The 26,245-nt window shown below is 45.7% G+C and overlaps 1 protein-coding gene across 3 annotated transcripts; it reads right to left on the bottom strand.

Moving 5' to 3' along the window:
* Positions 59-25,419, bottom strand: FAM186B (family with sequence similarity 186 member B). 3 transcript variants are annotated; one of them, XM_018047836.1, is made up of 8 exons: positions 16,301-16,396; positions 15,019-15,244; positions 10,312-10,494; positions 8,312-9,974; positions 7,678-7,870; positions 5,603-5,781; positions 4,756-4,941; positions 1,108-1,553 (listed from the first exon to the last, which is right to left on the bottom strand). In XM_018047836.1, the coding sequence occupies exons 1-8, from the start codon at positions 16,394-16,396 to the stop codon at positions 1,403-1,405; spliced, it is 2,877 nt and encodes a 958-aa protein (XP_017903325.1). In that variant the 3' UTR covers positions 1,108-1,402. The 3 variants fall into 3 exon arrangements, with proteins under 3 accessions (XP_017903324.1, XP_017903325.1, XP_013819277.2); XM_013963823.2 differs by lacking the exons at positions 15,019-15,244; positions 16,301-16,396 and adding an exon at positions 25,256-25,419; XM_018047835.1 differs by lacking the exons at positions 15,019-15,244; positions 16,301-16,396 and having other exon boundaries at positions 59-1,191; positions 10,312-11,449.

Here is a 26,245-nt window from a genome sequence, read left to right as displayed (position 1 = left end):
GGATGGCATCCTGACTCTGGACATGAGTTTGAGCAAGCTCCAGGAGATGGTGCTTGGGAAGTCTGGTGTGCTGTAGTCCATGGGGTCACAGAGTCGGACACGACTGAGTAACTGAACGACAACAAAAACCATAATATTGTCAGTTTCATTATTCTGTCAAATTTAATATTCAAAATGTTCTCATATTTACAAAACTTGTTAGATTTCATCTCTATGGGTGATGATTGCTGAGAAGTCACAGCCCACTGCACATTAAAAAAACCCACAACTTATTCATAGTCGGTTAATTTCCAAAGCGAAGTTATAAAAATCTTTTCAAATTATTTATAAACAAATATATTTAGCACGAGGGCTACCGTGGGTGAGGCCTCCTGAAAACAATAGACCCAAAAGGCTAGAAATGGCCCATTCTTGCCCCAGCAGTCCAGTGTGTGTGACCTGCATCAAGAATGCCTCTCACCATCCTCCTTCCAGCAGGCTTCCATGGGATACACTGAGCTGTGGCTCAGAGATCAAATCCTGCTCTGGCCCAGAGATCAGGTCAAGCCCGCATCCCATATTCTTCTCCTTCCAAAGTTTCAACCTTAAGCCAGGAGCAAGCATGGCTGCCATTCCTAAGAAAGAGGATCACTGGATTGTGGGTCCTCTGAGGACAGGGTGATTTCCTAGCTAACGTTTGGTTGTGCCTGCTCCCTAGGCCTGGCCCAGCCGGGTAAGACAAGGCGGAAGGGGCGGGCAGAGGCCAATGGGAGACTGGCAGACAGCTGAGTGCAAGGGAGAGTGAGGGTGGGACTCTGCTTGTAAGCTGTGTGAACCAACCAAAGCCATGTCTTATCTGAATTAAGACAATAGACAGGCATGGCCTCCTAAGCCCACACCACGTAGATTTGGAGATTCATGTCTCCGTTTGTTCCATCTGTGTCCTCACTCCTCAGAAGGGCACTCGTCTTTGCCCCCCCGCCCCCAGCCTGGTCACCCCTGGTTCTGACTTGTACTGTCTTCTTTTATTCTGTCTTCTAAGTGTTGACACTCATTATCAGTTACATATTTGTCCATGTCTCTGACTGAATGAAGACTTACTGAGCCCTGACGTGTGCCAGACACTGATCATGGCTGTCTTGGTGGGTCGACTCCCAGAGGGTAAGCTCAACATTTGGGGGATCCTCTGTGACTGGTGTCCAAGTCATGGACCTGGTTCCAAAAATGAGATGGGGAGGTGTGAGTTTTAGCAATGAGACAGAGAATTAAAAAAATAAACATATCTCTATTTTATTAACAATGTACAGTTTGCTGACTGAAAGAGGAAAGTAGTGTTTCTCAAAGTTCTAGGATTACTTAGCAGGACCCAGAGAGTTTGTTTAAAAACAGTAGCTGGGAATCTGCTTTGGAACAAGTTTGAGAGTCACTGGCTAAGGCACGGAATGGGGCTGGGATTGTCTCCATCCTTCTGGCTTCTTAGGGTTCCAGGGAAGGACTCGTTTGACTTTTTATGAACAAGCTCAGCTGGCTCCTCTGGGGGTTCCTGTTCTTCCTTTCTTTGGGTCACTGAGGCACTGAAAGGGTTAATACAGTTATGGGTTGGGGAGCAGCTGAGACATGGCCCCTGAGATAAGAGCGCCCACCCAGCCTACCCAGCTGTTTCCCTGGTCGACTCTGGGAGACCAGTCCAGGGCTGACCCAGATGTGGAACTGCTTAATATGACGTTTCTGCCACATTCCAGGGGCTCTGCTGCTTTTCTTGTGAATCTTCCTCTTCTTTCGCATCACAGAATTCCCCCCTCCCCTCCCTCACTGTTTCCTGCTCCTTCTTACCCATCCGTGCTTCTTCCTCTCCACCCCCATCTTGGCTCCTTCCCAGAAACCAAGCTATAAGCCCTCTCCTCTGTCACCACACTGGAAGTCTGCATGAGTCCCGGCTTGCTGCACCTCGGCACACACACGTGAACCGCTGTGTACTTTGTGCAGAAACAGGCTCTGAGCAAGGGAGGGCAGGGCAGTCTGAGTCGAGGTTAAGATTCTTCTCGGACTACACACAGTGCCTAGAGGGTGCGGGCATGCAGCTATCTTACCTGTCAGACAGAGAGCCCAGGGAAGACATGTGTAAAACAAAGCAGAGAAAGCTTCTGGAGGAGGGGTCTGGTGGCCTTTGAGAGACTCAGTCCCAAAGCCCACGGGGAAGATGAAGAGCCCTTCCCCACATGCTAAGAAGACATTGCAGTGAGCCTTTGATGAGGCAGGTTGCCAGTGCCAAGCAAACAGGGAGAATGGCACAGTTGGCCCGAGGTGGGTTCCAGTTAGGAGACTAGCCACTACTGTGAACTGGAGAGTGCAGCTAGGGGAGCTGATGAGGTGGGCAAGGTCGCAAAGGGGTGAGTGGCCTGGACCCACACAACAGGTGGACACGCAGATTTGAGGTAGGCTGGGGGCAGGCAGCCAAAGAGAGGATGCACTTTTGGGAGTGGAAGCAGCATGTCTCCAGAGGCGTATACACACAGAGAATTCACAGACAGCAGCACGACCACCAGCCCAGGGGCAGCAGGAGCCTGGAAAGCGGCAGAGAACTCGCATTCAGGAGCAGCAGATTCTCAGGCCATAGAACTGAGATCCCAGGACAAGGCAGGCAGCACCGCCCTGGAATGTCGGGGATCGGCTTGACATCCAGGTAGGTGGTGCCCACCTGGCATGTGGGTAAAGAAGACAGAAGCAGCAGGGCTTGACTTCTACACCTGGTACTGTGATAAACTGAATACACGCATGTGGAGGTAGAAAAGGGAGAAGAAAATTCTATTCACCTAAATTCCCCTGGAAAAGAGAAAGTCTTCAGTGGGAACAATATTTTGATAAGTGCTTAAATCTGAAGCTGAGATCCCAGTGGAGGGCTGGGTGTGGGTGGAATAGCTCTGCGTGAGACAGGAGGGAGTTTTTGCATTCTGCATGTTATATACAGAGAGAGAGGAAGAAAGGAGGCTGCTCTGTGGTGTTGTTCATTGTGAATCCTTCTCTCTGTCACCCTCCTAAATTTTCAGAAAGTTACTAACATCGTGAAGCACATGGGGCCAAGTGGCGTGTGTATACTTGATATTTACATGCACGCATTTATATGTGTCTGAAGAACAAAGGGGTTTTTGGCTCAGGTTGAAACAGATGCAGAGAAGGAGCTCAGAGAGGAGAGACACCACTATGAGGGGGTGGGAGTTGAGGGCAAGTTCAGCCCAGTCTCAGCAGGGTGCAGCCCCAACTGATCTCTGGGTTACTAAATTCTGCCACACTGTTGTTTCGGTTATTCTCAATTCTGTTTGCTCAATTCTGTTGTATCCAAATCAACTAACAACAACAGCAACACACCCACACACTTGGAATCGCTTCAGGAACCGAAAACCGGTATCTATGTACTAGGTGGGCTATGTTGATGTCCAGCTGGGACTCTCAGGGCCACTTCAGAGTGGGATCACAGCCGAGTACCAGCCTCCTTTGATGCTGCTGGGCCACTCTGTCTTCCCTCAGTCCCTGTCGAGAGGACAATGGCAGCACCAGCATCTTGCAGGCTTGGTTCTGGTTAGGTCTAGACTGGCAGGCATCAGCGCCCTCTCCCTGTCTAACTCATTCATTCATTCATTCTTTTGTTGCAGGATCTTAGTTCCCTGTGTGCGTGTGCTAAGCTGCTTCAGTCATATCTGACTCTTTGCAACCCCATGGACTATAGCCCGTCAGGCTCCTCTGTGCATGGGATTCTCCAGGCAAGAATACTGGAGTGGGTTGCCATGCCTGCCTCCAGGGGATCGTCCTGATCCAGGGATTGAACCTGCGTCTCCGATATCTCCGGCATTGGCAGGCAAGTTTTTTACCACTAGGGCCACGTGGGAAGCCCCTTAGTTCCCTGACCAGGGATTAAACTGGGGCCCCAGCAAAGGAAGTGCCAAGTCCTAACCATTGGACTACCAGGGAATTCCTATCCCGGTCAGAGATCTTTAGTTGGCGCACGGCCAGGGCCACAAGAGACAGCTGGCATTAGTAATGTAGAAGGGTTCCTTGAAGAACCTGAGTCTTCAAGCCAAGAGAGGCAGAGTTGAACCTTCCTAACCAGAAAAGCCTCTTGTTGCCCCACTGAGTCCCACTTCCCTCCCCTCAGCTGCTCTTCCTGGGGGCAGTTCTTGAAGGCAGTAAGGAAACGACAGTGCCAAAGATGGGCCCAGGTTTATCCTGAGATTTTTGGTCTCTCGCCTCTCTCCATACCTGCACCTGGCTCACCTTGAGAACAACCCCCAGGCCTAGGGCAAGATACACTCTTGAGTAATTTACATGCAAGTCCCAGGAAATAAGTGGAAAGAAAAGACTTCCATCCTGGTCTTCTGAGATGCCCTGTGGAGTCTTTGAGAGAACTAGAATGGTGTTGGTGTGGGGACCCAAGCTCATGGCTGATGAGGCAGGTAAGCCTCTGTCTGATGTGGTACGGTAAGTGAAAGTATTAGTCATTCAGTCGTGTCCGACTCTTTGTAGCTCTATGGACTGTAGTCCACCAGGCTCCTCTGTCCATGGAATTCTCCAGGCAAGAATCCTGGAGAATTCCTCTTTTCCAAGGAATCAAACATGGGTCTCCTGCATTGTGGGCAGATTCAGTGTGTTACAGTGAGTCATTATTAATGTTTGGAAAGATATCTGTTGGGCGGTTGGACACAGGGAGTGTTTACTCTGCCCCCTGCCCTTAATGGGTAGGTGTCCCTGAATCCAGATTGACCATCCAGCCTTGCACCTTACCGGGCCTTGAGGGACATCAAGCTTTTGTGGAAGGAGGACTGCACATCCAGTGCCAACAGGCGGGGAGTGTCTGGGAAACCTCCTAGCTGGTCCCAGGACAGGCTGGCGGGGGTCTTCTTTTCTATGGGGTAACTGGAGGCAGCCACATCAATTTTCCACATGGCCTCCATCCGGTTCCCCTGCTGGCTGGGGTGTGAAGGCGGAAAGTGCAAAAAGAAATGAAGTTAGACTTGCAGAAAGGGAGACAATGGGGAGCAACAAGCTCTCCAGGGTTTTCTTCCCTCCTCAGATAGTTGCCACCATCCTCCGTGCCACATCTCTTCCCTTCCCAACTCTCAGTCTCACCTCCTGGAGTCTCCTCTGGTTGAGGAGCTACTGGAAAAGGCTGCCGGGATAGCCCCGGTCCTCCAAGACCTGCCCCGGGGCTGAAGCCCTGAGCCGGCCACACTAGGACGGTTGAGGTATGGCTCACAGTGTCTCTCTTTGAGCCCAGCGGTCACGGGGTGGGAAGGCTCAAGTTTATTTTTATGGATGGACCAATGCTCGGGGTAGAAATAGTTGTGAGTTCTCAACTGTGGGTCCCAGGAGTCTCAGTTGCATAGTTTGAAACATACTTGGTCAGGCTGGCCCTTGAAGCCCACACACCACACACATACACACACCCTTCATCTAGGCCCATGACCAGAACTGGGCAGGGCGGCTGAGAAGCTGGGCTCCTTGCACCTCATGGGTGAGCTTTGCTTGTCTGTGCCTTCGCTGAGCTTCCGGTCCCCTCCCCAGTCTGCTCACCCCTGCTCCCTGATTCCCCACTCACCCAGCTAGCTGCCCCCGGCCTCCGTGCACCTACCGGGCCATCTGCTGGGGCACACGTGGCTGGTGTTTGGTCTTAAAGAGCTCCTGGGATCGCCTGCAGAAGGGGCTGCTGGAATGGCTGTGCCGCAGTAGGAATGGAGGCGGCTTGCTCTTCCTTGACTTCGGGGAGATGACCACAGGGGTGTGCAGGTTAACGTTCCACTCCTTCTGGAGCTAAGAGAAGCCAGCAGAAAGGCATCATCAGAGAGACAGGAATTTATCCTCTTTCAGAGGGTCCTGCTGGGCTACAGTCAATGGAGTCACAAACAGTTGGTCATGACTGAGTGGCTGAGCACAGCCCAACACAAATACTGCCTGACTTGGGGTTTAGCAGAAAGGGGGAGGCCCCGAGAATCCCTCCAATTAGAGACCCCCTGGGACTTCAATGTATCACATTTCCTAGAAATGCCTTGAATTGCAATTTGCTGGTTTTATTCCTGTTTTCTCCTTTGTTGTGGAGAATCCAGACAATGGGCAAAACAGCAAGGAAAAAACTAAAGGAAGCTAGAGCAGCTGGAACTGTGCAGACTCACAGGGTTCATGACACGGGTCAGGTTGTCAGATCTGGAATGCTCTCTGTATCTAGTCATTCAGCCTCTGCCCTGGCCACCTAAAGAATTATAGATATATGGTCCCTTTCCTTCTCAATCTCAAAACCAATTTAGCACGTCAAGACAGCCACAGGAGGTGATCAAGACTAGTACAAGGAGACAGGACACTGCGTTGGGAGAGGGCTCCATGGCAAGGCTCTCCCAGCTGCCTTGACTCAACTTCCATGCTGAAGCCCTCAGGACACTGCTTTTCCCCAGACTCTGACCACTGCTGCTCAGGACTCAGGGGGCTTACCTCCTGGCCCATCTTAGCAGATTCAGAGTCACTGCTAGCCATCAGCTAGCCTCCTGTGGGCCATGTCAGCACTCAATGCTTTTCTGGCCTTGGCAGCAGGGGAAAGAGTACAGGAAACTGCAGGCAGCCCTTAGAGAATAAAACTAGGTCAAACCCGATAGAGGAAGACTCAGAATGACTTTGGACTCTCAACAGCAAAGCCAAAACCTGGAAGACAATGAACAGTGCCTTCCCAATTGTGAGAGAAAATGAATTCTAACCTAGACTTCTCTATACAGGCAAGCTGTCAACCACAGTTAAGGGTAGATATTTAGTGAAGACATTTTCAGACAACAAAGGTCTCAGTGATTCTACCTGCCAGGAACCCTTTGTCAAGAAGTGACTGGAGGAGGTGCTCCACTAAAACAAGGGAGACCCAGAATTGGAAACAGGGTAGCTGTCCCCAGAGAGCAGTAAAGGGAGTCCCCAGCATGAGGGTGAAGAAGACCTGGTGACCAAGCCTAGAGAGCAACCAGATCCGACAGGAGCTGGACAAGGAGACCCATGGGAGGAGGAGGATATGAGCATAGAGCTGGACTGCAGGCTCTGGCTACCGCCCCTGCAGAAGAGGCTTCCTTCTCTAGCTCTTTTCTTTTTAAATATTTATGTATTTTTGGCCACACCTTGTGGCATGTGGGACCTTAGCTTCTCTGCCAGGGATCGAACCTGTGCCCCCTGCACTGCAAGCACAGAGTCTTAACCGCTGGACCACCAGGGAAGTCCCCTACAGCTCTTTTTGAGGGTCCCTCAGATCCCCTGGAGAAGGGAAAGGCTACCCACTCCAGTATTCCGGCCTGGAGAATTCCATGGACTGTATGCTGCTGCTGCTAAGTCGCTTCAGTCGTGTCCAACTCTGTGCGACCCCAGAGATGACAGTATAGTATAGATGATGTATAGTCCAATACAATCCATGGGGTCGCACAGAGTCAGACGCAACTGAGCGACTTTCCCTTTCTTCCCTCTCTTGCTTTCCCCCCATATATGGAGATTGGAAAACTTGCCGTCGTTCTACTCAGGCTGCTGCCTGCCTTCCCCTCTTCCTGGTTCAGAGGCTTTAATTTGCTCTCTGATTTCCCATCTGCTCTCCTGCCCCCAGGCACACCCTCACAGCCCCATGGCTCTATCCTGGCCCTGTTCCTGCTGGCCGTGCTGACCCCTGAGAAGGTCACCAGGCACGAGGCCCACCTTGGGGAACATAGTCGCCATGCTGCTCAGGCACTCTCGGCGCTTCTCCTCCAGGTCCTTCTGCTTGTCTGTCCACATCTGGAGCTGGAGTTTCTGCAGGTGGTCCACGTTTTCCAGGAAGAGGAAGAGGTTCTGGGCCTTGTAGGAAGCCCCAGCTTCTCGCACGACTTGTATATGGTTGATCACGTCTTGGCTGGGAAGAGAAGGAAGTGATTCAGTGGGTGAAGGGGCCTCCTCCCTGCCCCTAGCTCTCTGTTAAGCAGGGATGACTCTGTGTGTGAGAACTGGGGAAAACAGGGAGCAGAGGTGAGGTGGTGTCAGGTAAGGAGCCTTGGGCTGGGCTGGAAATAGGAAGAGGAAGTAAGGCAAATGGAGGAGCGTGGTAGGCGGGTTACGGGCAGGTCAGTAGGATGCCCGGAAGACAGTAGGAAGACTCACAGAGGTCTCCCTCCCATACCTCAGGGTTGCCCAAGGCTCTGAGGCTGGGTGTCTGGTGCAAGTCCCTCTCTCAGGGGCATCATGTCCAGGCCTGGGTGATTCTCCCCACCCCATGCCCCATGCTCCTTCTTTCTCGTTGGGTTTTGGCTCTGCCCACGGGTGTGGGTGGTGCCAGTGGTTGCCAGGGAAGACTTACCGGAGGCTCTGGAAGTGTCTGTAGCAGATGTACTTGTGGCAGAGGCACCATAGCTTGAGCGCATTCAGCTCCATGGTGGTGGTGGTGAGCTCGAGCACCTTACTGTGCAGGTAGTGGGGCAGCCCTAGCATGTTCTCCTCGGTCAGGAGCTGCAGATTCCTCCTCTGGGCCTCCATGTCTATATGGTATACCTTCTCCTTCAGAGTTACTGGGGCTATATGCACAGGGGGCTGGGTCACCCTTCGCGGGGATGTACCCGTGACAGGAAAGGAGGCCGATTTCTTGGGCTTCATGGGAAGCCGGTGGGCCTGTGGTTTCTGGGTAAACTCGGCTGAACTCATGGACCTCTGGTTTCTGGGGGTGGGCTGCTGGGTCTTAGGGGACCTGGGCACGCGTGGCCTCCTGCCTTGGCGAGCAGATTGCGCCCGGCTTGGGGGAGGCGCCAAAGATGCATCCTCCGAGTCCCTCCAGCGACTGATGGGCACAAAGATCATCCTCTCTGTGTCCTCTCCTGGCTGCTCCAGCTCCCTCCACGGGCCCTTGGGCTCCTGGTCCAGTCTCAGCTGCTGCTCCCTGGCTGCCTCCTCTGCCTCCCACTGCCGCAGCTTCTCCTCGTGCTCCTGCTCTAGCAGGGCCCACCTTTCCTGCCGCTGCAGCCACATCTCCTCCTCCTGCTGCCACTGCTGCCTCCGCCTCTCCCGGCTGAGCTCCTCTTCCCTGGCCTCTGCCTTACTCTCCAAGGCCGACTTCCTCGGCCTCTCTAGGGACAGCTGCTTCTGAAAACGGGGCTTAATTTGGAGTCCTTCCTTCTCCCAGGCCACCTCCTGGGAGAAGTCCTTCTGCTCTGTGGCTCTGTCACCTGGGCTTTCTGCTGACAGTCTTTCCCACTTCTTAGGAAACATGTGATCCTTGGAGGATGGCAACACAGGCTGAAGACTTTCAGCGTCCTTGCTCCTGTACACATCTGCAATCCTTGAATCCACGGTCATGGTGGAGAGAGGCTGATCTGCTGAAGGCATAGCACCACTGTCCCAGGCCATGGCCATGGGGCTTGGGGAATGTGGTGAAGACTGCTCCTCCTTCTTGGGCTCCTGTTGGGTCTCCTCCATGACTGTGTCTTTCTTTGGGAAGGCTTCTTTCTTGGCAGCGTCTGGGAACTCAACCAAGACCCTGACTAAGTCTTCTGCTTGACCTCCAGCAGACTGAATCTTCTTCAGCTGGAACTCTAGGGCATGCTTTATCAGGAGCAGGTCATGGTACTTGCCCCCTAAAATTTCTATCTGCTTTAGCAGGGCATCTCTCTTACTCTCGAGGATCTGGAGGGACTTCTGGAAGTACAGCTTCTGGCTGCCGAGCTCTTTGGTCATCTCTATTTTCAGGTGCCTGTATTTGGCCTCCAGGCTCCTGTTCTCCTTGTGCTGGAGGATCAAGGCCTTATTGAGGTTCTCCACCACCGCAGACATGTACCTGATGGCCCTAACCTCCCCTTGGTTGAACATGGTGGAGTCCAGGAGCTCCTGTAACATGGACTTCACCTCGGAGACCTTTAGGCAGGTAGTGTGCTTGTCCTGCAGCATCTGCTCTGGGCTCAGGGGCTGAGGGCAGGATATCGCTTTTTGTGGGCTCTGTTCCTGCCAGTCCTGCCAGAAGGTATGTTTGGACACTAGGAGAGGTAGAGAGAACAGAGACAATAAGCTCCCATGGATCCAAGGATTATACCAATTCTCCAGATCCTGCTTGGCCACATTCCCATCCAGCCCTCTTAGGGCTTTGGTACTAAGGAGCTGGGGCGTTACATGAGGCCAGGGGAGATACTGTCGGGAGAGGACTCTGCTGGCCTCAGAGCTTACCTGTCAGGGTCTGTCAGCTCCACAGCACCTGTAGGGCCCAGAGGGGTCTGGACCTATTTGATCCAGTTCAACTCAATTCAACACACTCCTGATCCCCATATTTCCCTGGAGTAGAGTTATTTTTCTAATCATGCTGTTCCCAGTACCTACTTTGTGCCCCTTTCCTTTGTCCTTCAATGAGAGTAGAGCAAAGGGAAATGAGAGACTCGATGCCTCCTTTGGTGGCTATGAGGGAGAGAGGTAACACTTTTTCCATCACCTCGATCCATTCATCCAGGGCTTCCTCTTCCTCCTCACTCTTCCTGTTCTTGATCTCATAGGTCAGGCTGTCACCTGAGAGAGAGTGGGAGGTTCAGGCTGATAACAATCTGTCCTCTAGGGAGCCCCAAACAGCCCTAGAGCATGGGGGTAACCCCAGCAGGCTTTGAAGTTAAATTAGTTTAACCTCTTATTAGCTGTATGATGTCGGGCAAATCACTTATTCCCCTGAGCCTTAGTATCCTTGCCAAAAAAGGGTTGGGTATGGATTAAATGAGATAATACAAGTGAAATGATTAACATGAGACCTGCCATGTAGAAAATATGCATAAATACTAAATTGAATTGTTGCACTACAAGGCCAAGCATGTGTCTGCCTTGTTATTTTTCTACGCTCGTTGCCTAGCCTACTTATTTATTCTCTCTGGACAATTAAATGAATTAACTGGAGTCAACAGCTCTGCTTAGTTTCTGGAGGCAGCTGAAGAACCACTGAACTGAGCACTTCTCAGGAGCAGGGCAATGTGAGGAGGGTTAGAGCACATGCTTATACCATCTTCCTCCACCACTGCAGCATCCACCCCATCTCACACCAGACTGAGGTCTCTGGATCTTAAGAGGGGTAGCACCCGGTTCCAGGGCTGCATGCAGCTGGTCCACACCCAAATGGCTATACCAGTTGCTTACAGCTGGCATCCATGCTCTTTGGCCTAGTATCCATTCCGTGCTTTGAATGTCACCCTTGAGTTCCTCTATGAAATAGCTAGTATGCTCCACCAAAAAAAGTATTAGAACTAATAAATTCAATAAAGTTGCAGGACCTAGAATCAACACATTAAAAATCAGTTGCATTTCCACACACTAACAATTAATTATCTAAAAAAGCAATAAAGAAAATGATCCCATTTAAAAAGCATCAAAACAACAAAATACGTAGGAATAAATTTAACTGGGGTGTGTGAAAGATCTCTACAGTGAAAACCATAAGACATTAATGAAAGAAATTGAAGAAAACACATATAAATGGAAAGATAACCCATGTTCATGGATCAAAAGAATTAATATTGTTAAAATGTCTATACTACCCAAAGCCATCTATATATTCAGTGCAATCTCTATCAAAATCCTGTAGCATTTTCCACAGAACTAGGAAAACAATCTTAAAATTCATATGGAGCCACAAAACACCCCAAAGAGCCAAAGCACTCTTGAGAAACAAAAACAAAGTTGGAGGCATCACACTACCTGATTTTAAGCTATATTACAAAGGAAATCAGTCTTGAATATTCATTGGAAGGACTGATGCTGAAGCTGAAACTCCAATACTTTGGCCATCTGATTCAAAGAAGTGACTCATTGGAAAAGACCCTGATGCTGGGAAAGATTGAAGGCAGGAGGAGAAGGAGATGACAGAGGATGAGATGGTTGGATGGCATCACCAACTCAATGGAGATGAGTTTGAGCAAGCTCTGGGAGTTGGTGATGGACGGGGAAGCCTGGTGTGCTGCAGTCCATGGGGTTACAAAGAGTCGGACATGACTGAGTGACTGAACTGAACTGACATAGCTATAGTAAACAAAACAGTGTGGCACTGACATAAAAACAGACACATAGACAAATGGGACAGAATCAAGAGCTCAAAAATGAATCCATGCATATACAGTCAGCTAATATTTGCCAAGGGAACCAAGAACACTCCATGAAGAAAGGATAATCTCTTCAGTAAGTGGTGCTGGTAAGCCTGTACGTTCACATGCAAAAAAATTAAATTGGAGACTCCTGTCTTACGCCACTTATAAAAATTAACTTGAAAGGAATTAAATATAAGCCCCCAAACCTTAAAACTCCTAGGAGAAAACTTAGGGGAAAAACTTCCTGATATTCATCTTGGCAATGATTTTTTTTTTTTTTTTTTGGATATGACATCAAAAGCAAGGCAACAAAAGCAAAAATAAATAAGTGGAACTACATCACACTAAAAAAGTTTCTGTACAGCAAAAGAAATGATCAACAAAGTGAAAAGGCTCAACCTACAGAATGGGAGGAAATATATACAAATCATATATCTAATAAAGGGTTAATATCCAAAATATCCAAGAAATTCATAAACCTCGAGAGCAAAATAAAACAAATAATCTGATTAAAAATGGACAAAGGGGGCTTTCCTGGTAGTCCAGTGATTAAAAATCCACCCTGCAAAATGCGGGTTCAATCTCTGGTCAGGGAACTAAGATCCCACATGCCTCAAAACAACTAAGCCTAAGAGCCCCAACTATGGAACCTGCATAACACAGCAAAGATCCCTATGCAATCAAATAAATAAATATTTAAACATTAAAAAATGGACAAAGGATATGAATAGACATTTTTCTAAAGAAGATATACAAATAGCCAATGGGTATATGAAAAGGTGTTTAACATCACTAATCATCAGGGAAATGCAAATCAAAGTCACAATGAGATATTACATTAGCCCTGTGAGGATGGCAATTACGTAAAAGATACGAGATAACAAGTATTGGTGAGGGCACGATAACAAGTATTGGTGAGGGCACGAAGAAAAGGGGCTCTTGTGCACTGTTTGTGGGAGTGTAACATGGTATAACCATTTTGGAAAACAGTGTGGAGGTGCCTCAAAAAATTTAAAATCGAATTACCATATAATCCAGCAAGCCTACTTCTGGCGATATAACCAAAGCAAACAAAATCACTGTCTCCAAGAGATATCTGCACGCGCATGCTCAGTGAAGCCCATGTTACAAGAGTCAGGGCATGGAAGCAACCTGTGTCAGTCAGCGGATGAACGGATAGTGAAAATGTGGTGTATATAAAGAAATACAGATAGTCCCCAACTTCTGATTGTGTGACTTTACAATGTGAAAGTGATATGCATTCCGTAGAAAATCTTTGAATTTTTATTTTTCCCATGCCAGCCATATATGGTATGATACTCCCATGATGCTGGCACTAACAGCAAACTGCAGCTCTAAGTAGCCACACAATCACAGGAGTAAACAACAGATAGACTTACAACCATCTGTATGTATACAGTCATCCTGTTTTTCACTTTCAGTATAGTCTTCAATAAATTATGTGAAATATCCAACACTTTATCATAAAATAGGCTTTGTGTTAGGTGATAAGCTAATGGAAGTGTTCTGAATAAGGTAGGCTAGGCTAACCTGTTTGGTAGTTTAAAGTGAAAATGAAAGTCCTGGTCACTCAATTGTATCCAACTCTCTGGGAGTCCATGGACTGTAGCCTACCAGGCTGCTCTGTCCATGGAATTCTCCAGGCAAGAATACGGGAGTGGGTAGCCATTCCCTTCTCCAGGGGATCTTCCCGACCCAGGGATGGAACCCAGGTCTCCTGTGTTGCAGGCAGATTCTGAGCCACTAGGGAAGGTTAGGTGTATTAAGTACATTTTTGATTTATGGTATTATAACTTATGATAGGGTTATTGGGATGTACACCCATCATAAGCTAAGGAACATCTATATTATTAAGTCACAACAGAGAAGGAAATCCTGCCACTTGTGACAATATGGATGGACCTTGAGGGTATTACACTAAGTGAAATAAATCAGACAGGGAAATGGAAATCAAAAAATGCTGAACTGACAGTAAATTGGTGGTTATCAGAGGCTAAGCGAGAGAAATGGGGAGATGTTGGTTAAAGGTACGAACTTTCAATTATAAGATGAATAAGTTCTGGAGACCTAATATACAGCATGGTGACTACAGTTAACACTGTATCGTATACAGGCACAGCTTGTCTTACTGCATTTTGTTTTATTGCTCTTTGCAAACACTGCATTTTTAAAAAACTGCAGGTTTGTGGAAACCCTGCATGGTCAGATGATGGTTAGCATTTTTTAGCAATAAAGTATTGTCAATTAAGGCATGTACATTGTTTTCTTAGATATAATGCTATTGTACATTTAACAGACTACAGTATAATAAAAACATAACTTTTATATGCACTGGGAAACCAAAAAGTTCTTATAATTCACTTTATTGTGATATTAATTTATTGTGGTGGTCTAGAACTAAACCTGCAATATCTGATATCTGAAATTTGCTGAGAGAAGATCTTAAATGTTCTCACCATACACACAAAAAACGGGTAGCTGTGAAGTGATGTGTTATTGTGATAATCATTTCACTGCATACATATACATATATATATAAAATAATCATATGTACACTTAACATTTATACAATGTTGTTTGTCAATTATATCTCAATAAAGGTGGAAAAAAAGTAGTGTGAGTTTGCATTTAGTTTCTGTCTTGCTAAAAATGAGATACAATAAGGCTTCATCACATAGGCATCTAATGTCACAATCTGTTATGTTTTGGACAATGACACATTTGCCTCTCGAGGGAGTAGAGGTGATGTGCTATGTCATGAGCGGGCGATATTTTCACTAGCGAGGCACTACGATGTGTCCTTTGCTCCTTCTGCACCCACCACCCTGCCCTTCCCTCCCATCAAGGCTGGCCTAGGGTGGGGAAACAAGGAGGTTGAGTGAGCTGGAACCAGAATTACTAGGGGAAGGAACCCACCCTTAGGACTGCACCCAGCCTGCAAACTCACCCCAGTCACCTAGCCAGTGAAGAATTTCATACAAGTGCTTCTCTTTAGTCTTAGCATCTTTGGAGAAGGAGGAAATTTTCTCCAGCAAGATGAATCTGTTCTTGCCCTTTTGCTCTGGCTGGGGACGTTTCACCTTTTTTTTTAAATCATATCCTAATTCTTCCTGGAAGCGGTTGATGACACAGTTGACATTGTCCAAGATTTCTGAGAGCTGGGAAGAAATATTCTACACGGGAAGCAGCAGATTGTAGTGTTTAGGAAAGTAAACTCTGGCACCAGATGCCATGTCCTAGTCATGTGATCTTAGACAAGGCGGTTAACCTCTTGGGGCCTCAGTTTTCTTATTTGTAAAGTGGGGATCATTATAATAACTATGTCACAGAGTTTTAGTAGAGATTAAATGAGCCAGTATTTGTAAAGCACTTAGGTCAGCACCTGGCACAGAAAGTAAGTGTTAGCTTTAATTACTCTCATTTCAATTATTAAGACCAGGTCAAGGAGAGAATACTAAAAATCCACAGTGAACATTTCTTCAGAATTTTAGAATTTGCAGGGACTTCTGGAGATCTCTCCTTACAAGGATCCAGAAGCAACAGACTAGAAAAATGAGGCCCCAAGAAACCCAAGGATCAGAAAAGTGAAAGTGAAAGTCACTCAGTTGTGTCTGATTCTTTGTGACCCCATGGACTATACAGTTCATGGAATTCTCCAGGCAAGAATACTGGAGTGGGTAGCCTTTCCCCTCTCCAGGGGATCTACCCCACCCAGGGATCGAACCTGGTCTCCTACATTGCAGGTGGATTCTTTACCAGCTGAGCCACAAGGGAAGCAAGGATCAGAGGTTCCCATTAAAAAATGCACTAAGGCTCATGTGCAGGATGAGTAGAATCTTTGGCTATTTCCCTGTGAGTTTCTAGGGCTCAGCTTGGGGAGATTCTGATAGGTTGCCAAGAACAGACCTGAAATCATGAACTCTGGGCCCCTTCTGCCCTGGTAGGACCAACCACCATGGTCTCAGGGCCATCCTAGGGCTTCCCTTGGGGTGTCCTCTTCCTGGACCCATTGCTGGCCTCGGGGGGCGTGGTTTGATTCCAGCTCACCCTCCAGAGGCCAATCTATAGGAGGTGAATATTTTGCACTGAGCTATCCACAAACCCAGCTTGCTGAGGATCCTGAGGCCCCACAAGGGCCCAGAGCTGGAATCTTGCCCAAATCTGGCATCAGTCCCTGGCCTCCCCATTAGACCCCAACAGAAAGGTGACATTTTCATCTCTGGGGTTACCTCCTGAGCCCGAGTTAGCTGGGCAGCCTCAATCCTTGAGATGATGGCTTTCACTGACGCAGGGGTCACCAACTGTGGGGGTTTATCTTTCTCCATCTTGGATCACTCTGTTAGTCACAAAGATGTCCTGTGTCTCTGGTGCAGGGGCCTGAACACACAGTGTTGGCTGCTTGGGGGTTAAGGACTCCAGGGCAGCTCCTGACCCCTCTTCCTAGCTGCAGCTCCCTGTAACTAACTGCCAGGTGACAGGTTCCAACTGACCTTCTTTCTTCCAATGACATCATCAAGTTGATTGGAAGAATGACTCCCTGTCATCTATCTGCTTGATTATCTAGCTTTTTATCCATATCCATCACCTAATATATATTAACTTGGCCTACTGCTTTTTAAAAAATCATTAAATGTTATGCTCCCAAACTAATATTAATGGTTAAAAGTAGGGAAAAAAGTTAGAAAAAGTTATTTTCCCAAAGAAGTTTTTTTTAAAAAATTACAACCAACCAATAACTAATGGGAATACATTTCAATTTACACCAAGAGTCAGGGCTTAATCAATACTTTCACTGAAGATAATCATCATTACCAGAGGCCTTTTTAAAACAAATGATTAAAATGGACATTGTTTCATGCCCAGGACTAGAACTTTGCCCGGCATACAACAGGCACTTAATAAACATTTGTTGAATTAATGAATATGTAAGAAAAATACATATATGTGCAAATTATTCTTCTGTGCTACTGAAACATTTAACAGATAAGGATTAAACACTGTAAGTTCAGTTCTCAGCAGTGCCATAGCCACTTAAAAACATGTCACCTGATAACCCACATGTCTTTTACATACTATCATTCATTCACTATGGGCTTCCCCTATGGCTCAAGCTTATTCAAAGTTAATTCTTTCATTGTCTCATTCATGCAATGAACACTTATTGGTAACATTTAATGTTTCAGGCATGGAGCTAGGTGCTAGAAATACAGAAGAGTGAGACCTAGTTCTGCCTTTGAGGTACTCACATCCTGCTTTATGGATTCCTATCTATACATCTGGCACTGGGTTCCTTTAATCCCTTGTGACTTCAGAGCATGTTGTAGTTTACAAATAACTTATTCATCCTTACAAACATGTTTGAGAGCCAGCTGAGGCTCAGAGTTATGAGATTTATCTAAAGTTACAGAGCTGGCAAGTACAGAATCCGGACCTCAACCTGCTTTTCTGATTCCCCGTCTGGGGTCCTTTCCTCTTTTTTCCTTTCTCTCCCTCTCTACTTTTTCTTTCTTTTAAAGATGATCATACTGATAATTAAATCACAAATAGATGATCTAAATAAGCTAATTAAAAGATTATAAGATTCAATTAAGAAAAACCCAAGACTCAAACTATGTTCTGTCTGCAAGAAACACACTTTAAATAAAATGACACACATAGGTTAAAAGATGGAAAGAAAGAACCTATGCCAATACTAGTCAAAAGAAAGCTAGAGTGACTACATCAATTTCAGATTTTATTTTATTTTGTACTTTTTGACCACATGGCATGGCATGTGGGATCTTCTTTCCCTGACCAGGGATTAAACTAGCACCTGCTACAATGGAAACTTGGACCGCCAGGGAAGTCCCAATTTCAGATTTTAGAACAAGAAAGATTAGCAAAGTTAAAAAGGGAGCTGTCTTTTTTAAATCCATAAACTCCATGATAGAGGTGTCAACTAATAAAAGTGATGTACTCCTATATGTATTTGAACCTAATAACAGCTTCAAAATACATGAAGCAAAAAACTTACAGAAGTGAAAGGAGAAATGGATAAATCCTCAATTTCTGTTAGAGACTTCAACACTTCTCTTTCAGGAATTGGAAAAAGTAGAGAAAAAAAAAGCAAGGATATAGAGGTTTTCAAAAATACTGTCAACCAACTTGACTCAATTGACATTTATAGAACACACCACCAAACAACAGCAGGATGCCTTATTTCCAAATGCATATGGAATACTAATCTGGACCATGAAACAAATATCAATAAGCTTAAGATTAGAATCATACAAAATCTGTTCTCAGATCACAACGGAATTAAACCATAAGCCAATAATTAAAGAGATATCTGGGAAAATTCCCAAATGTTTGCAAATTAAACAACACACTTCTATACAACTCATGAACCAAAGAAGACATGACAAAGAGAATTATGAAATATTTTGAACTGAGTGAAAATGAAAACGACATATTAAAATTTGTAGGATGCTGCTAAAGCAGTGCTTAGGGTAAGAAACTAGATAAGTAATTACAAAAGAAACTGAAGCAGAAGGGAATCGTATGGATAAGAGTAAACAAACAAAGATAGAGAAAATCAATGCAATCACCCAAATCTGGTTCTTTGAAAAGATTAATAAATTGATAAAGCTCTATCCAGCTTTTACCAGGGGGGGAAAAAGACATAATTTACCAACATCAGGAATAATAAAGGGGACATCACTACAGACTCTATAGTGGAAAATAATGAGAGTATTACAGAAAAACTTTATGCCAATAAACTTGATAAATTAAATGAAATAGACAAATTCCTTGAAGGATCAGTCAGTTCAGTTCAGTCGCTCAGTCGTGTCCAACTCTTTGCGACCCCATGAATCGCAGCATGCCAGGCCTCCCTGTCCATCACCAACTCCTGGAGTTCACTCAGACTCACGTCCATCAAGTCCGTGATGCCATCCAGCCATCTCATCCTCTGTCGTCCCCTTCTCCTCCTGCCCCCAATCCCTCCCAGCATCAGAGTCTTTTCCAATGAGTCAACTCTTCACATGAGGTGGCCCAAGTACTGGAGTTTCAGCTTTAGCATCAGTCCTTCCAAAGAAATCCCAGGGCTGATCTCCTTCAGAATGGACTGGCTAGATCTCCTTGCAGTGCAAGGGACTCTCAAGAGTCTTCTCCAACACCACAGTTCAAAAGCATCAATTCTTCAGTGCTCAGCCTTCTTCACAGTCCAACTCTCACATCCATACATGACCAGAGGAAAAACCATAGCCTTGACTAGATGGACCTTAGTCGGCAAAGTAATGTCTCTGCTTTTCAATATGCTATCTAGGTTGGTCATAACTTTTCTTCCAAGGAGTAAGCGTCTTTTAATTTCATGGCTGCAATCACCATCTGCAGTGATTTTGGAGCCCCCCAAAATAAAGTCTGACACTGTTTCCACTGTTTCCCCATCTATTTCCCATGAAGTGATACAACCTATTAAAGCTCAATAAGAAAGCAAAACCCTGAAAAACCCTATATCTACTATAGAAATTGTAATTAAAAACCTTTCCCTTAAGGAAGACTCCAGCCCCAGATAACTTCATTGGTAAATTTTGCCAAAGATTTAAGGAAAACATACACTATATACAGTCTACATACAATTCTATATACACTCTTTGAGAAAGTTGAACAGTAACGGAATACTTCTCAAATCATTTTATGCAGTTAGCATTATTTTGCTACAAAAACAAGACAATATTATAAAAGCACAGACCTGATACAGACATAAAAGAAAATAAAATAGAAGCCTTTGACAGGAAAAAAATTATTTGCAAAACATGTACTTGGTAAAGGGCTTGTATCCAGAATATATAAAGAACCACTATGACTCAATTACAAAAAGGGAAACAATCCAGTTGTTAAAGGGTAGAAGATGTGAATAGACACCTCACTGAAGATATTCAGGGGCTTCCCTGGTGGTCCAGTGGTTAAGAATTTGCCTGCCAATGCAGAGGATGCAGGCTTGATCCCTGGTCTAGGAAGATCCCACAGGCCAAGGGGTAACTAAGCCTGTGCGCCACAACTACTGAGCCTGTGCTCCAGAGCCCGGGAACCACAACTACTGAAGTCCATGCAGAGAGAAGCCATCCCCAGTGAGGAGCCCACACTGCAGCAGAGTAGTCCCCGCTTGCTGCAACTAGAGAAAGGCTGCAGGTAGCGCAAGAGCCAGCATAGCCAAAAATAAACAAATAAGTCTTAAAAAAAGAGAAGGTTCTCAAAAGGTAAATAAGCAATAAAAAGATTCTCAACATCATTAGTCATTACTGAAATACACCCAAAACCACAACTTGTTAGGCACAATAAAAAGTGTGAGCACACCAAATGTTGAGGAGGATGTTGGAATGTGAAACCCTCGTTTATTACTGGTGAGGATGTAAAATGGTATGGCCACTTTAGAGAGCTGTTTGGCAGTGTTTTTTTTTTTTTTTTAAAGTTAAATATCTATTCCCTACAATTCAGCAAGCCCATTCCTAAGTATTCACCCAAGAGAAATTAAAACATGTTCACACAAAGACCTATACACAAATATTCATAAACAGCTCTATTTGTTATAGCTCAAAACTATAAACAACATAAATGTCCATCAACTGGTAAGTGGATAAACAATGAAATGTACCACTTCATATTTTTAAAAAGGAATGAACTACTGATACATGCAACAACATGAATAATCTCAAAAGCTTTATACCAAGCGAAAGAAGGTAGACACAGACTACTACAAACTATATAATTCCACTTACATGAAATTCTAGAAATGTAAAACTATTGTGACAGAAAGGAGGTTAGTTGATGCCAGGAGCCAGATGAGGGAGATTCAACTGACTGCAAAATGGAACAAAGAAGGTCTCTGAGGGAAGGAACTGTTTTACGTCATGATTAATTCACTGCACCCTACACTTCAAATTGGTGACTTTTATTATGGGTAGACTATATGTCAATGAAACTGATTTTTTTTAAATTATTTATTTATTTGGCTGTACTGGGTCTTATTTGTTGTGTGGGGGCTCTAGTTCCCTAATAACTAGGGATCAAACCCAGGCCCCTTGCATTGGGAGTGCAGAGTCTTAGCCATTGGACCACAAGAGAAATCCCAAAGGTGACTTTTATATATTTTTTTAAACCTTAAAAATCACTTATTCTTGACTGCACTGGGTCTTTGTTGCCATGCACAGCCTTTTTCTAGTTGCAGTGCATCGGCTTCTCATTGCAATGGCTTCTCTTGTTGCGGAGCATGGGCTCTAGGGGGTATAGGCTCAGTAGAGGCTTCAGAGAAGTCCCCCAAACTGATTTCTAAAAATGTAATGTTCTATAATGTTTAAGGCTGTGGAGGGATTGTGGGCAGACAGCACAAAGGACTGGAAGTTAGTCAGGAAGGCTAAGGAAAGAACTCTTTCTCTTTACTCAGGTGGCAAGTCTTCCCTATTTCATCCCCTTTACCATTGGGGCTGGGACGCTCCCTCCTCCAAGCCCCTCTCTCATGCAGGCCAATAGCAGAACCTTCACCACAGTTCAAGGGTCACACTAGTTGATCACCAGCTCAAAAGAGATGTTTGCAAACCTTTAAAAAAGCAGCTGGGGGCTTCCCTAGTGGCTCAGTGGTTAAGAATCCGCCTGCCAATGTAGGAGACACCAGTTCTATCCCCGGTCCGGGAAGATCCTACACACGAGGAGCAAGAAAGCCTGCGTGCCATAACTACTGAGCCTGTGCTCGAGAGCCTGGGAGCTGCAACTATTGAAGCCCACACGTCCTAGGGCCCCTACTCTGCAACAAGAGAGGCCACTGTGATGAGAAGCGTGTGTGCCACACTAGAGACTAGCTTCCATTTGTCACAACTAGAGAAAAGCCTGCACAGCTATGAAGACTCAGAACGGTCAAAAGAAATAAAAAGAAATGCATAAAATTATTTAAAAAAAAACCCAGCCGACCCTCTTCGGCAAGCACAGCCTTTTGTAGAACTTCACTATCTAAAACAGACACAAGCAATGTCTTATTAGAACACATTTGTAAGTTCAACTTCATATCTCTGTTACAAAATCATTCAACGTCAACAAGCCTGTTTTGACAAGCCCCAAAATTTGCAATGTAGGACATCTGAATGTTCATATTTGTAAACTACTGTTTTACAAATAGTTAAAAGATATTTAAAGTTTCTGGGTAAAAATGGTAGATTGAACACATGTATCTAATTTTGCTCTACTAAAAATACACTAAAACTATAGCAAAGGGATTTGTTTTTTAGGGCATAAATGCACAAAGACAGGAAAACAGGAGAGGAGACAAGAGTGAAATACTTTAGGAAGCTAGATGAGTGGTTTCTGACAGAACAGAGAAGGGTGAATCCTAGGACTGTAGTGTGGCAACCATATGGCAAATGGAATTGGTTGCGCCAGACTGCTGACCACCCAGAGAAGGCAGGCCTAAAGATGGGACTCCAGAGGTTCCCCGCAGTGACGTTCTTAGAGACAAGTCCACTCACGTACCTGAGCCCACAGGGCACAACTGCTTCTAACTGGGATTTTGGTAACCCATCCTTAATGTGAGCAGACAACAAAGGATTATAAGAGCAAAGAATATACATGAAAGAAACCAAAATCACAGAAAAAGAAATTTAGAGAAAACAGCAATTATGTGAAAGAAGAAAATTTAAACAAAAGGATCATTAATAGTGTCAGAGATGTGTGCACGTGCTCAGCGGTGTCTGACTCTTTGAGACCCCATGGACTGTCGGCCACTGGGCTCCTTGGTCCATGGGATTTCCCAGGCAAGAACATTGGAGAGGGTTGCCATTTCCTTTTCCATCTGAATTATAGGAGTTACAAAACAGAAATGAGAGAAAATGGCAGGAAGGAAATCACAAATGGGATGAGTCAAGATTATTTCCCAGGGGACTTCCCTGCAGGGGGCCTAGGTTCGATCCCTGGTTGAGGAACTAGATCCCACATGCCACATCTAAGAGTTCAGATGCCACAACTAAAGATCCCTTGTGCTGCAACTAAGACCTAGTGCAGTCAAATAAATAAATAAAATTTTAAGAAAGATTATTTCCCAGAAGTCATTGAGTGCTCAGCACTACAAATAGCCTCTCCCAGACATATCACTGTCATTTCAGAAAACTGAAGACAAGGAGAGGTTCAGAGGGAGGGGGAAAGTCACTTATGAAGGATAAGAAGTTAAAAGACTTCAGACATCTCAAGAGCAGTGATGGAAGCTAGAAAGTAACAGCACAGTGCCATCATAATTTCAAAGAAATTCAGGCCAAGCCAAACAATAGAGCAAGTGTCAGAATAGAATAATGGTAATGTCAAATGTGCAGTTTCCAAATAATTTACCTTCTCCTTTCTGAGGAAGCTTCTAGAAGATGGTCTCCTCGAGAGGGAATAAGTTAAAAAAGAGAAAGATATAGAAAATGGCAAATAAAAGACCTAACAAAGGAGAGAGGCAAAGAAAATGCCTAGAAGGATGAGAAAGGAGATGCTAGGTGAAGCAAGGGAGTGGCAGGATAAACATATTAGAGCAGGTCAGAAGGCTCCAGATGTCATCAAGAAGATGAAATTGATAGGATATCTCCTGTATCTACACATTCTGAGAAGAGATTTAGGCATCTGCAGGAAGATTCTGAGGCAGATTTTGTGATAAACACATAAAAAACTAAACAAGTGAAAAAACAAGATAATTACTAATATCAGGAAACATAAAAAGTGCAGGAAAGGAAGAGTAATCAAAGTTTTTCACAAGGCTCAATTGTGAATAGCATATGTAGTCACAGCATCATAAGAACTGAAAATTGAACTAATAAAAATCATCAAATTTAATTTGGCAGATAGGAGATAAGAAGAAGGTATGAGCAGTGGGGAGAGAGGAAGGGGAAAGAGTTAAATTCTCAATCCTGCCCCTATTATTTGTGGGGCCTTCCACAAGATTACAGATGGAAACTCACACACTACGTATCTTAATGTTACAAACTAAGGCAACACACTGATACAGAAAATACCTTCTAAACTCCTAACTTAACAAATATACTTTACTAAGGACCTACCCAAAAGGCCAGACTCTAAATTACAATTTTGGGAATCCTGAGTCCTACAGTAGAAAATAGCAGCCCCTAGCCTCAATGGCGCCCCACTCCAGTACTCTTGCCTGGAAAATCCCATCGACGGAGGAGCCTGGAAGGCTGCAGTCCATGGGGTCGCTGAGGGTCGGACACAGTTTAAAAGAGCTGAATATGACTGAGGAGGTAGAGATGATGGAGGAAGGGCTCTGCTGTGTTTATGTATGCTTAAAAATTATCTAATTTTAAAAAACTGTAAAAATAAAATATGATTCATAAAAGTTTATGGAGCCCCTGAACCATTCTTTTATGCCTAGAGGTCTCAATAATAACATCTGAAAGCAACAGGACTAGACCCTCATTTGAGCCCATCTAGTCTATGGGGTCGCAGAGAGTCCAACGCGACTGAAGTGACTTAGCAGAAGCAGCATTACAATGCGGAGAAGGCAATGGCACCCCACTCCAGTACTCTTGCCTGGAAAATCCCTTGGACAGAGGAGCCTGGAAGGCTGCAGTCCATGGGGTCGCTGAGAGTCGGACATGACCTAGCGACTTCACTTTCACTTTTCACTTTCATGCACTGGAGAAGGAAATGGCAACCCACTCCAGTGTTCTTGCCTAGAGAATCCCAGGAACGAGGGAGCCTGGTGGGCTGCCGTCTATGGGGTCGCACAGAGTTGGACACGACTGAAGTGACTTAACAGCAGCAGCAGTATTACGATGAAAACCACATGGTTTGCGAATTCCCTGGTGGTCCAGTGGTTAGGGTCGTCCCTTCCACTATAGCCGACAGAGGTTCCAACCCTGGCTCAGGAACTAAGATCCCCACAAGCTGTATGCTGCCAAAAAAACACTCCCAAACCAACTCCCTCCAAATGAAGTTTCTCTCTGCAGTGACCTTAAGAATGACTCTCTTCCTTTCCTCCTGTTTTGTCACCTTTAGAACTTCTACTTCCTATTGGTTGTTTTCCTATCTCTCACCGGCTAGGCTCTCAGCTTCCGGCAATCGGACGCAGGTGAGAGTTCTTTGTATCTTCAAGATCTAGCATAGTACCAAGCACAGAGCACAGGCTCAGCTAAGTGTGAATAAAGAAAGAAAAAAGGAAACACCTTTACCTGGGCTTTGGAGGGAAGATGTTCCACCTTTCTGCACCCAAATGCCTGGAGCTCTTTAAGTTACTAGCCCTGAGACGTAGAACAGTCATTAAATAGCTTTAGGTTATAATTCCTTTCGGAGAAGGTAATGGTAACCCACTCCAGTACTCTTGATTGGAAAATCCCAAGGCGGAGGAGCCTGGTGGGCTGCAGTCCATGGGGTTGCTAAGAGTCGGACACGACTTCACTTTCACTTTTCACTTTCATGCATTGGAGAAGGAAATGGCAACCCACTCCAGTATTCTTCCCTGGAGAATCCCAGGGACAGGGAAGCCTGGTGGGCAGCTGTCTATGGGGTAGCACAGTTGGACACGACTGAAGCGACTTAGCAGCAGCAGCAGCGTAATTCCTTTATCTGTGCAACATAATATCTATCTCACATCTTTATTCCTAAAATGAATTGGGCTCCTGACCTCACTATTTCACCACACGGTGGGAGCCAATCTCAAATGAAGCATTGGAGTCACGTGAGAAGCACGTGTACAACGCATGAGGGCAGGAATTTCCGGAGATCTGTTCACTTTTATTTTTCCCACTATTTGCCCCGTGCCTGCACACTTCCCGGCACATTAACAGGAGTTCAAAATAAATAGCTGTTGAATGAGAATTAAAGTGCTAAAAATAGCTATGCATTAAACCAAAAAACGCCTTGCGAAGTGCAAAGACACCCCTATATTCGGAATGAATACTTGGGTTCGGCCTCTGGTCCTCGGAGCAAGCGCAAGAGCCGCTCCGTGCGCTCGGGCAGCCAAGCGCGAAGGCGGAGGAGCGGAGGGCGGAGGTTGGAGGCCTGCCGGCAGGGCGGAAAAGCAGGGGAGTAGCGGGCGCGTGCTCAGAGGTCCAGCTCCGCGTTCAGGCCGCCAGCTGCAGGCCTGTGTCGGCCCTCGTGCAGTCAGAACCCGGAGCAGGCGTGCCCCGCCCCCAGTAGGCGGACCCCGGAGCCGGCGGCGC

Source organism: Capra hircus, chromosome 5, assembly GCF_001704415.2.
Source record: "Capra hircus breed San Clemente chromosome 5, ASM170441v1, whole genome shotgun sequence".
Taxonomy (NCBI): Eukaryota; Metazoa; Chordata; class Mammalia; order Artiodactyla; family Bovidae; genus Capra; species Capra hircus.
Note: the sequence above shows the minus strand (reverse complement) of the source record. Positions and strands in the feature narration are given on the sequence as shown.

Excerpts from the sequence above, each read along its gene's own strand:
- FAM186B (XM_018047836.1), bottom strand. The coding sequence starts at position 16,396 with ATGGAGAAAGATAAACCCCCACAGTTGGTGACCCCTGCGTCAGTGAAA. Across the intron at positions 9,975-10,311 it reads ACAAAGGAAAGGGGCACAAA|TGTCCAAACATACCTTCTGG; the intron begins GTAGGTACTGGG and ends TACCTCTCCTAG. Across the intron at positions 4,942-5,602 it reads GTGCCCCAGCAGATGGCCCG|CCAGCAGGGGAACCGGATGG; the intron begins GTAGGTGCACGG and ends TTCACACCCCAG.